We start from the raw sequence: 12,506 nt of genomic DNA, 5'->3' as shown, positions 1-12,506 counted from the left end.
AACTCCAATTTAAAAAAGTGGATTAAGACTGGATTTTGGATTTGTTCATGTTTAATTACTAAGACCAAAAGCTCTTTTTCTATACAGTACTGCAACAAAAAAAAAAAAAAAAAAATCACAAATATTCAAAATGCAAACCTTCCTTAAATCTATAATTTCAGCATTTTTATGAAGTTTCTCCTCTAGTATTCACATGTGTGAGAGGAGTCTCCTTGCCACAGGGAGACACATGCCACTCATGCCCCCTCACCCCCCCTCCTCACCACCTCACCTGTTTCCTCTTCTCTGCTCTTTGTGTTTGCTCCCTGTTCTGCCGTATGTCCCTGTGTGTGTGTGTGTGTTTACGTGCACTGACGCTGTGTGTGACCCTGAGCTCTGCAGTACTGCTCCTCTGTGTGTGCGGACACACAGCCCCAAAACAAGAGCTGCTGCAGAGAGTTTTTTAGTAGTGCACACGTGTTGTGAAAGAGAAAGTCTGTTGTTTTACCTTGTATGTGGTCTCCCATGTGCATTAAATTGGCCGTTTATAGTATCAGTCAAATGCAAATTAGAATTAGAACGAGGCACTTTTGGATGGGGTTCCGCTATCGATGTGCAGTCACTGCCCTTTAACGCCTGGTCTTTAGTGATGGACAGATTAAACAGATCAAACAGGAACCAAACAGCCTACAGTTGGTTCTCATGCTGTTCTATTGAAAATACTCAAGAGGAAATTTGAAGAACATTGAAATTAAATGGTATTTTATTTTATCATTTTCTCACGGATCACTAGAGGGCACCAGAGGACTCATGCTCAAGACATGCCTGAGATGTTAAAGTTTTAACATCTCAGGCATGTCTTTGTTTGTCAGTTTGGCTCATCGAACAGCTCTCACTAATTCTTGTGACATTTACTCAGTGAAATAAAGCTGTGTGAGACCAGACCTGCGTGTACACTCGTGTACCTGCGTGTGTTTTGTGTGTTTTGTGGCATTTGTGAGGCTCATGTTTAATTCCGGCCGCAGGAGACGCAGATAAAGAGCTTTCATGCTGTTCTCACCCGTAGATGCAGGAGATGTCGATGACCACGTCAATCATGTCACAGCACAGCTCATATGTCTGCATGTCCACGGGGCTGCTGTCTGTCGCTATGTAGATCTTACTCACCACATCGAACAGAAACGCCTTTTCAATCCCCGAGTTCTGCAAAAAGACCAATAAATATCAGGAAAGGGTTAGAGGTTGATGGTGTCTTAGTCAACCAAAATTTCTATTTGTCAATTAAGTATTTTGTTAGGGTGTGTATGGGACCCTGCATGCTTTGTTTTAAGTTTTGTCTTAAAGGTCCTATATTACACTGAATATTGTGAACTTTTTGCCATGTTTTAATGTTACCTCTGCACAAGCATACCTGGAGATGAGTTTTGTTTCATTCACATGGACTGAAATCATCCACATCATCCTACTAAAGGTGTATAGAGTTTCAAAATCACAGTGGAGCACTTCTTTTATTACCACATGACATCACAAGGTTGGACACAGTGTTTTCTGTTTGAGAGAAGAACCTAAATATGCAGGGTCTGTGTGTTAAACAAGTGACAGTAAAACAAAACAAAACTCCAGGTATGTTTCTGATGAGGAAACAACATTATAACAGATGAGAAAATAGTGTAATATGCACCCGTTAAGACCCACTGCATGAGCTGTGTGGACTGCTGTGTCTTTTATTTGTTTTTATGATTTTACTCTTTTATTTATTGATATGTTTTTCATGTATTTGATTTTACTAGTTTTATTGCCTTAATGAGTGGAGTTAAATAGCGCTTTATTTTATGATTCCATTGTATTTTATATTGTGCAGCACTTTGGAAACTGTTTTGTTTATGAAATGTGCGATATAAATAAAGTGGATTGGATACGCACAACAGCACAGAGTAACGGGAGTGTGCAAGCAGAAGATTAGGGAGTGAATCATTAGTTTAATCTGCCTTCTTTTTCCTCGTAAATAGTTGTTTTTGCATGAACTCCTGTGCAGCGGTAGTGTTGTGAGTGCAGTTTGGGTCAGGTACACGGTCTGATATGGAAAGGTTTTAAGAGTTTTTCTAACAGCCCTTTTTGTAGGCAACCAAGAATGTTTTTAGGTCGACCACAGCCCTAGTTATAAAAAGTAATGAATGCAAATTTCTAAACATTTCTAAAACTATTTTGAGTTATATAAGCCAGAATGAAGATAGCTATGGTTAATGCCATACTGAGGAGCATTCCAGGCAAAGCTATAGTATCTCCATGAAGCTTTCCAACATGTTTACATGAGAACGTTTGCAGGTAAAAACAACAATATTTTATCGGAAGTGCCTTTCGTTTAGATGGTGACAGCGTTTTTGGGGCTCAAAAATGCAAAAATTTGAAACCACTGTCCAGAATGGAAAAGTTGAATACGCTCTGCCGTAGCGTTTCCATCTACACTGCCCAAGACGCAAAACTCTGGTCAGATCTGCTCACGTCGTCGGCACTTACGTCACACGTGTATGTCACAGCCTGGCATGCTTTTCTTTTTTTTTCCGCCTGGCATGCATACCCAATTGAATTCCACACACTATTGTGTCACCGTATACACACATATTTCCTCCAGAAAACGCTCATGTAAACACGGGATAAAAAGTGAGGATGCGTCGCCACTTTTGCGTCTTCTGTTCAGACCGTCATCATATAAATGTAGCCTAAGTTGATTTTGGACAATATATCATCTTTAAAGAAACATAAAAATTGTTATAGTGATATAAATGTATAAAATCTAATTCATTCAAGTGTGAAGCAAATTAAAGGGCCTGCCCCCGTTTTTTCCCCCATGTATTTGAGCAATTTGCCCCAGTACAGATACATATATATGTACTGCCCAATAATAAGAAAGTGCCTGGTTTGCATGCTAGTTGTTTTTAGCATTACCGTGGTGGCAAAACTCCAAGCTGGTCTCTGAAAGTTGTGAAAAGTGTTTAGAATTGCGGTGAATAATTAGGATGCTCTGAATGCATAAGGTCAGTGAGGAATAACTTTGGATCTCTGCAAACTGTTTCAAATGAACTAGTTTTGTTTTTCACATTTTTTAAGACAGCAAAAGTCATCTAGGTTCCAGCGCTTTCAAAATGGTGACCAGTTTGTTGTGATTTCTTGAACAAACCTGACTTTAACAACTTAATAAACGTGAATGATGCAACGATGGTGAAGAAAATGTAATTGTAGCAGCCAGAAAATATTAAATTGTTTGTTTGAAGAGCATAAGAAACTCAGTTCAATTGTCATTTATTTTTCAGATATTTTTGGGTACGCCTTTTCTTCTACAATATAAATAAATTAATGAAAACAATTACATGTCACCTCAAATTGCCACAAACACAGGCACTGTACAGAAAAGGTGTGTAATTGCATAAATGATGACTGCTGTTTCAAGGTGATTAACTGTCTTCAGGCAAACTTGTTATTTAAAATGGGCTTTTGTTATCCACGCGCTAATTCCCCTTTGAAGACCTGAGTAAAACGGCAAACAAAATGTACATAAAACAAGAACAAATGAAGCATATTTTGGAGGTAAGGTACTTTTTAGTTTTATCTGAGTTTCTGCAGGAGCTGCTCAAACACACAGAACTGTCAGGGAGCAGTGATGAGTGAGCGCCATCCTCCACAACAAGGAAGCAATACAACAAAAACCAAAACCCCAACACAAGCAGTTCAAAATATACTCTATACAGATTAGAAAGTTTTGCAAGAGGGAAAAGTGTTACAGGACACTTTTTTGCTTTAAGATCGCTTCAAAAATATCAAGGGTATGTACTGGTTTGAAGAAGTACTGACAAAAAAGGTTAATACGGCAAAATCTGAGTAATGTTGTTTCCTCGTCACAAACCTACCTGGAGTTTTGTTTTGTTTTATTCATGCATGTTTAACACACAAACCCTGCATATTTAGGCTGAGTTCTTCTCACAATAGAAAACACTCGTTCCGCTGTTGAGGAAAACAACATTTTCCTCACATGTTCGTTAGTTTCTGCTTAGATAAAATTTACACTTGAAACAGGAATAATGTCCAGATAATTTACTTATTCCAATATTAGAAAGTCATACTTATACAAGGAGTCTCTGCTGACATTCCCATGCAGACTCAATGTTTTACGCCTATACAATGACTTTTATATGTAAACTATAGTGGGAGGCTACTGTGGTTTAGACTTAGCGCCTCTTTGTTGGTGCACGGGTCATCCAGGCCTCTTGGCACATTGCATAATCCAATCAGACTCCATCCAGGGTGTTATCTGGCTAACAAGTCCTGACATCATCCCTGTCAGTAGTTCTTGTCCTGTTTAGTTAGTTTACTATTAAATAAATTCGAATATCCTGCATTTGTCTTGACATATATCTATGAGTCTCACAGCTGAGATCAGAGCCCTTATCTTCAAATGACTTCGGTACAATTAATGAACTATAGAAGTGATTATACAAAATAACTAAGCCTAGTTATTTATCCTAACACCACCTTGTGATGTCATGTTTTACTATAGGAAGTGCTCCATTGTGATTTAAAACTCCATACAACTTCACTATCATATGGATAATTTCAGCTCTGGAATTGCCAGTCTCTACTGAAACAAATGTAAAAGCTGTTAACTTGAAAACCACCGCTTCATGACATCATGAGGTGGAACAGAGCATTTTGAACTTTGGAGAAAAAACATAAAAGCGTTACTCAAACATGTGTGAATGAAATAGATGTAGGGGCCGTCATATGCTTTTCTCCATGGAGGTGTTATAATGTTTCACAGTATGGCATTAAACCTTTCTATCTTCATGGAGACCAAACCAGACCAAGTTACAGGTCATATCTGTGGAGAGGCAACACACAGGCCCAAAGTCAGAATTCCTGATTTTCTATGTATTTTTGTTGCCAGGCTGGAGCCACCTAATGCCTATATGCTCAAGTTTGTTTCTCTCCAGCAACTAGGTCAGGAATCAGAATACACTAGACAGTTCGCAAAAACTCTGGGAATTCGGGAGCCAGCCAATCAGCGAAGAGCCATACATTCTGTGTTGGCAACGATTCCTGAGATCGAGAATTAAAAGCTGGAACAAAGAGATTGCTTGATTAATTTTATCAAGGGGAAAGACGTTATTGCCCTTTTTCCTATGGGATTTGGGAAAAGTTTAACATACCAGTTAGCCCCATTGGCGGCGAATTACATACGTCACGTAGTGAAAGCAGTGAAACCAGCTGATGAATCAAGCTGGTATTTTTGGGCTATAAAACTACAACATTTAATAATGTCACTCTGGAACATTCTAAGCAGAGCAATGACATGTCCACAGAAACAAGCAGGTGATGGACCCTCAGCCAAAAAGTTACGTAGTGCACCTTTAAAGCTCACAGGAGTCAGTTTTGTGTAATATAGGACCTTTAAATACAATATCTTGAAAGTTTTGCTCTAACACTACAGAGTTCAACAAAAATGTATAAGTTACATTCAAACTTTACAACCAGTAAGACGTCACGGCTGTAGCGGAGTAAATCCTATATTTTTGACTGACGTTGCCGTAAGACCAATCACTAGTGGAACCAAATGTACCTTTTCCCCATGATATTGAGTATTGACAAACGTAGCACACCTCGCTACATTTAAATCCAAACATGGCCCCAAAATGTCAATCCAACAAAACAGAGCCAAGAAAATGCATAGAATGTGAATATTCATGATCATGGCCTTAGCACTGACAATTTAGATCTGTTTAGCAAAATGGGCATCTAAAATAAGACATCCAAAACAAGACAGATTTTATAGATATTGAAAATACATATTACAAAGAAAATGGTTAGGAAAAATCCACTATTTTTTCTGGCTAACAGGCAAGAACAGCACAATATATTCAAAACAATAAAAATTGTAAACAAAACACGTTTTAAACAGAAAAGGGACCCAAAATGCAGGGCTGCTCTTAAAGTTCTTTAAAATAACAAAAGTAAACCAAAAGTAAAACCAAACACAAAAATCCAAACTGGTAACTTTCAGGACACGACACTGACAATCAAGTGACAAAGGGCCGAAGAGAAAAAACACACAGGATTACAAAGATTACAATAAAAGCGGGTATTTAAAGGTGCATTGTGTAACCTTTTTGGTAAAGGGTCAACCACCTGCTTGACTCTATGTTTTTTGTTTTTTTTTTGTTTGTTTTTTTCCTGGAATGTTCTACAGTATGGCATTTAATTGAAATAAGACAAGCAGGCCACATCACCAGGCCAGGTTACAGGGCAGGTCTGTGGAGAAGTAGGCTACCTCATAGTAACTGAATAAATACAAGATATATTTGTTTAATGCCAGGCAAGGCAATAACATCACCATGGAGACAAGCAGATGGCGAACCATCCACCAGAAAAGTTACACAGTGTACGTTAAGTGATAAAATAACACAACAACCATGACAATAACATTATATAAATATCATCTATCACTATGAGATACTGGAATAGTACTTGTGATTAGTAACTCCAGGAGTTTGCAGAGTCATGAGTTTCACTTTCCTGCTTATAGGTGCCATTTTGAGTACTTGACCATTCAAAACAGATGTATATAATGTAATGCTTAAGGTTATTTTACCTTTGCACATTCTATAACTATGTATGGGGAACATTTATTGCAGTTTGACGACAAACATGTCTAACTAAGGAACCACTCACCCATTCACACACTCATTCATACAACAGTGTATGCAGACACTGGGAGCAAGGTGGGTTGAGTGTGTTGCCCCAAGGACACAACAACAACAGCTTTCAGGAGCACTTAGGAGCTAGAATCACACCAGACAATGGATCTGACCGCTCAACCAGTGATGTTTATGATTCAAACCACCAACCTTTGGTTCAGTGGACAAACACTCTTACCATCTGAGCTACTGTCGCCCACCTAAAAGATTTATTTTTACAAAATGCAAAAATATATATATATTTGTCGCCATAAATACTGTTGTCACAGTACTAACATTTGAAACTTGATTTTTATACTTATTCTTATATACCGATTCCAAATACCACGATGATTAAAAAACAAACATTAAATTATAAAAGCATTAAAGCATTAAATTACAGCTTTTTATATGCTCTTACATGTGTTAGGTAGGTTCCATAGTGGGCGTATACTAGTCTATGTGCTCTTATACGTCAGGAAAGGTTCAGTTCTGTCCTGTGAATGTGACTTTTTTAGACACATGCTCAAATTAGTATCTAGTTTTGATCCTCGTTTTAGTATTGATTATTGTCTGACTTTTGATACTTACTTATAAGGCTGTCAAAAGTAAGAAAGTTAACTTAATTTATATCGCACTTTTCACATTCACAAAGTTCTTCACAGTCAAAACTTACATCAAAAAGAAGTGTTCAACAAAATAGAGTCAATATATCAATACGACTAAAATGCTTGCTCAAAGAAATCTGTCTATTTTAAAGGTGTCTACCGAGTCCAAAATGTGAAGTGAGAGTGCAAGAGAGGGAGAGACAGCTTTGATAAAAGAGCTTCTTGAGTTTTAAAACATGTTCAAGAGACCGCCAGCAAGTTCTGACCTGAGGACCTTGTCAAAATTATACTTTGTCTGGTAGTTAATTTAAGAAAACAACCTCTTGCAATCCCAATGGAGCTGTGCCAAGTTAAACATCATTTTAGAGCCGGGCCATTCGGTAAATACACTTTTCAAAACTTCCTGCTGCTTTTTATTAATCCATGTTGAATCCCAAAATTGAAGAATATTATAAAAGTCACGCAGAGTGGTAGAGTGCATGGTTGTACTAATGTCATTCTAATTTATTCCACAGAGAGGCTAGGGACCCACAACAATAAAAAAAATAAAAAATGTAAAAACACCAGAGCTCCAAGAGGGCTGTTCAGTCCCAGTACAAACAATACAACAATCTGCAAAATTAGCTCATAATTACTCATTTAAATAAATACTCCGTTTAATTATTATTTTGACCTACACTAACTGAATTAAGTGATAAGGCAAAAGGCTCTTAATATAAAATAAATTATGCAGATTTGCTTCAACAGAGGGTTATATTTTCAGGAAATAGCTGGTTGGTTAGTGAGCGAGTCTGCTGTTGATGTACTGTCGTTGTTTTCTGCGAATTCAAGGCACATTAAAGGTCCACTGTGTAACTTTTCCACCGCAAGCCACCTGCTTTTCTCCACAGAGATTGCTTCACCTTGAATGTTTCCCAGCATGGCACTGAACATATCATCGGGACAAGAAAGTGGCATCACAAGGCCAAAGTAAAGGCTCGTTTTTGCTAAACTTTCATACATTAAAAGATTAGTGCATTCCAAGTGGAGCAACCGTCACGGGGCGTTTATACTTCCAAATGTTTCTAATGTCAAGGTTGCATTCTTTTAAACGACCACCAGGAGGCAGACATCAGAGAAAGGAATCAAACTTTATTGCTTTCAGTAAGGAGTTTATATCCTCTCTCCTCCCTTTGTCTCCTCTGAGGGTGGGTGGGACTTCCTCACCCATTTCCTGCTGGATCGAGGAGAGGAATCAAGGAGAAGGAAGCGAGGAAATAGAAATGAGACGCGACAGGCTTTAGATTGCATCTGATGGAAAGAAGCCTTGGAATGAGCCTTTACAGGTCAGATCTGTGCAGAGATGACCCTGTCCACAGTAAGAAAATATGTTTATCAAGGAATGTTTCAGCATGAGAAGCAGGTGGTGGACCAAAACAAAAAAGTTACACAGTGCACTTTTAACTAAACCACTACAAAACAGGGTCAACAACAAATTTGTTTTTGTTTGGACAATGACTTCAGTTCGTCTTTATTTTTGAATGCTAAAATCAATCATCAAAAGACAAATAGGTGATATTTTTTGGAAACTATATTAAGAAATAAGTATAAAAAGTGTGTTATAGAAATAGATTTATTTATGCACACAGTCACTGGAGATATGCGAGAGAGCTACATGAGGTGTGACTGTGGATCTTGTAAGTGTCTCTGTGCCTCTAGAGAATTCATGTTTTATTTTTACCATATTATAGTTTATTTGGAGAGTTTGCAGGTAAATGTTTGCAAATTCTACACTCCAGAAGCAAAAGGATCCAATTAAGAAGAGCTGCATGAGTGGAGGAAGCCTATGTTTACTCAAAACAAATGAATGTGGTTTGAAAATATCCCACTTAACTGTCTGACAGGAAAGATCCATATGACTGTAAAACCTACTTTGAATCATACTGGGTTGTGCACATCCAAAAAGAGATTGCAATAGCTTAAAGATGTACTATGTAACTTTTCAGGTGGGGGGTCTGCCACAAGCCGGTTTCCATTGAGATATATTTTCTTTGCCTGAAATCATCCCAGCAAGGCATAGATTTTATCCATCTTGCCTGAATTCAATTTCACGTGTTTTTAAGGTAAAATCAGATTGTCTCTGTGCGGACGGAGGTTTAAGGCCATACTGTGGAATATTATATATGGAGAGAAACTTGATTGATCCCAATGGAAATTCAAGTTTTGATACAGCAATCGAAGTATTTCCTCTAGAAGCTCTTCTGCCACATTTGCAGCCACATATGGTGTGAAAAGCCTGTAGCATCTCAAATGTCCATAGCTGGCTCCTTAGTTAGCTCCTTAGCTAGCCTCTTGTACGATCTCCATGGATACAAGAAAAACAAACAGCTTATTTCACAAAATCCAACAATCCCTTCTTGCGGTCTTTTGAACAGCACATACTGCACTTCTTAGTTGATTAAAATCCCATGATATGATGTTAACAATGGACCAAAAAAAAAACTAAAAACTGCTCAGCATTCGAGCCAGGTAGCCACAAAAGCGGCCAACATATGGCTATCCACAAAAGCAGATGGCAGAAAAATAACATATGGCAACTTTAAGACAAAGTATAAAAACATAAACAACTTATTGTGCTGTTTCTTTCTTCTTATATAATATAAATAGATGTCCCTGAGAAGCTCGTTTACACCATTGTCTGGTCCATAGGTTAATCATGTCCTGTAATTTCTTGTAAAGGCTTAGTTCACACATAGAACTAAAGAAACCTATAGAGCAGTATGGAAATGAGACAAGCACCCACATATGTTTTGTTTTTTCATGGCTGATGCCAATACATATTGTTTAGAATCCAGAGCAAACAGTGGGTGAATATTTGAATATTTACCCAAATGTCCATAAAATATTATTAAAATGTTTGTTTTAATAAATGTACTTGTTTGTTATATATTTATTGCCATTTCACACAGCTTTGATATTAATGGTTATCGTACAGTCCCTGACAAAAGTCTTGTCGCTTATCCATTTTGTAGAAACAAAAGCTTATAACCTGACTTTAAATTAATCGATTGGTTTTAGAAATGTCTCATATGAAAGCTAAAACCCTCCCAAATTATGCTCATTATACTAAAAAAAATTTGCTTCACTGAAAAAAGATTGATAATTTAATGAACACAGAAAGGTCAGATTTTGGCAAGACAAAAGTCTTGTCACCTTGTCATACGATGCACCCAATCCTAGATAGCCTCACCTGTGATCAGTTACTGATCAATCAGTTAGTGGGTGTGTATAAAAAGAACCCCAGCACACCAGACCTTCACATCAACTGCAACTTGACCTCTGACAACATGCCTAAGATCCACCCTGAGACCAAAGCGTTAATTATCAAGAGGCTGAAGACCAGATCCACTGCTGAGGTGGTGACACCTTCAATGTGTCTCAGCGTCAAGTACAAAGAATAAGAAAAAGATCTGAAATGACTGGAGATGTTTTTGACAAGCCCAGGTCCGGCAGACCCCGCAAGACGACTGCTCGGGAGGACCGTTTGTTGATTCGAAAATCCACGGCCAGCCCCTTTTCCACTGCAGCAGAGCTCCACCAGGCCTGGTCACCTCAAGTCCCTGTGTCAACCACAACAGTTTGTAGAATTCTGTCTCAAAATGGCCTCCATGGTCGAATCAGTGCACAGAAACCAGCACTAAACAAAAGGCAATTAAAAAGCTGTGTGACATTTGCCAAGGCCCACAGCCTGCTAAAAAGATGGACACCGGAAAAGTGGCAGAAGGTGGATTTCTCAGATGAATCCTCGGTTGAATTACATCACAGCCACCGCAAATATTGCAGGAGAACTACTGGAGCCTACATGGATCCAAGATTCACCCAGAAAACAGTTAAGTTTGGTGGCGGAAAAATCATGGCCTGGGGTTCCATCCAGTATGGGGGTGTGCGAGACATTTGCAGGGTGGAAGGCAATATCAATAACCTAAAATATCAAGAAGTATTAGCTCCTCTTACATTCCCAACCATAAAAGGGGTCAAATTTTGCAGCAGGATGGTGCTCCATCGCATAATTCTATCTCAACATCAAAGTTTCTCAAGGCGAAGAAGATCAAGGTGCTCCAGGACTGGCCAGCCCAGTCACCAGACATGAACATCATTGAGCAGGTCTGGGGTAGAATGAAAGAGGAAGCATGGAAGGCAAAACCAAAGAATCTTGATGAACTCTGGGAGGCATGTAAGACGCTTTCTTTGCTATTCCTGATGACTTCATCAACAAATTGTATGAATCATTGTGGAACCGCATGGATGTAGTCCTTGAAGCTCATGGAAGTCAGACAAGATATTAAATATGGAGCTCACAGCACCACTACTTAATTCACTGACGTTATGCAACATATTTTTGTATTTGAAGTAAATTATTTGTTCAATTTTCTGTAGGCGACAAAACTTTTGTCTTGCCAAAATCTGACCTTTCTGTGTTCATTAAATGATCAATCTTTTTTCAGTGAAGCAAATTTATTTTAGTTTATTGAGCATAATTTGGGAGGGTTTTAGCTTTCATATGAGACATTTCTAAAACCAATCGATTCATTTAAAGTCAAGTTATAAGCTTTTGTTTCTACAAAATGGATAAGTGACAAGACTTTTGTCAGGGACTGTAATACATTGCGTAACTTGTCAGATGGAGGATCCATCACTTGCTTGTTTCCATGAAGATGTTACAGCTTTGCTTGGAATATTCCATTGTATGACATTACTCATCTACGTATAGCATTGATTCTCTTTGTAAATAGGGGCACCTCTTCCTAGATCTGTCCTCTAAAAGCCAAATTTTCTGTTGACTCCTTTGATTTAGATTTAATAGGTTTAATCTCAACCGTGGAACACAGTAACATCTCCAAGCAGGTGGAGGGCTCTCCACTAGGAAAGTTACACAGTGCAGCTTTAAGATTAGGGACCCATTCTAAAGTTACTAAAATCCTTGCTATAAGCCATGAACCTCCCAATTATAAAACACAAACACACATAAACCACTGAAATGTATTTACCTTGACAATTTAGTACAACAGCGTACATTTATTTTGTCATCAAAATAGTTGCTTTCATGTGCACAATATTCAGTTTCAAATACTGACCTTGTGAGTGAAAAGTTTTATTAAGAACATGCCAGTGAGAATTAACTTGTAGCCTTGCATCCCTAACAGGAATTTTGGCA

At 38.2% G+C, this 12,506-nt stretch overlaps 1 protein-coding gene across 1 annotated transcript in view; it reads right to left on the bottom strand.

The window, feature by feature from the left end:
* The window catches only part of rragd (ras-related GTP binding D), a 102,370-nt gene that overhangs the window by 80,877 nt on the left and 8,987 nt on the right, over nt 1-12,506 (bottom strand). The window contains exon 5 of the mRNA XM_020919052.2: nt 1,040-1,182. Within this exon, the coding sequence (XP_020774711.1) occupies nt 1,040-1,182 (143 nt within the window). The remainder of the gene's footprint in view (nt 1-1,039; nt 1,183-12,506) is intronic.

Source organism: Boleophthalmus pectinirostris, unplaced genomic scaffold (assembly GCF_026225935.1).
Source record: "Boleophthalmus pectinirostris isolate CB_2022bp ecotype Guang Dong unplaced genomic scaffold, ASM2622593v1 HiC_scaffold_10, whole genome shotgun sequence".
Taxonomy (NCBI): domain Eukaryota; kingdom Metazoa; phylum Chordata; class Actinopteri; order Gobiiformes; family Gobiidae; genus Boleophthalmus; species Boleophthalmus pectinirostris.
Note: the sequence above shows the minus strand (reverse complement) of the source record. Positions and strands in the feature narration are given on the sequence as shown.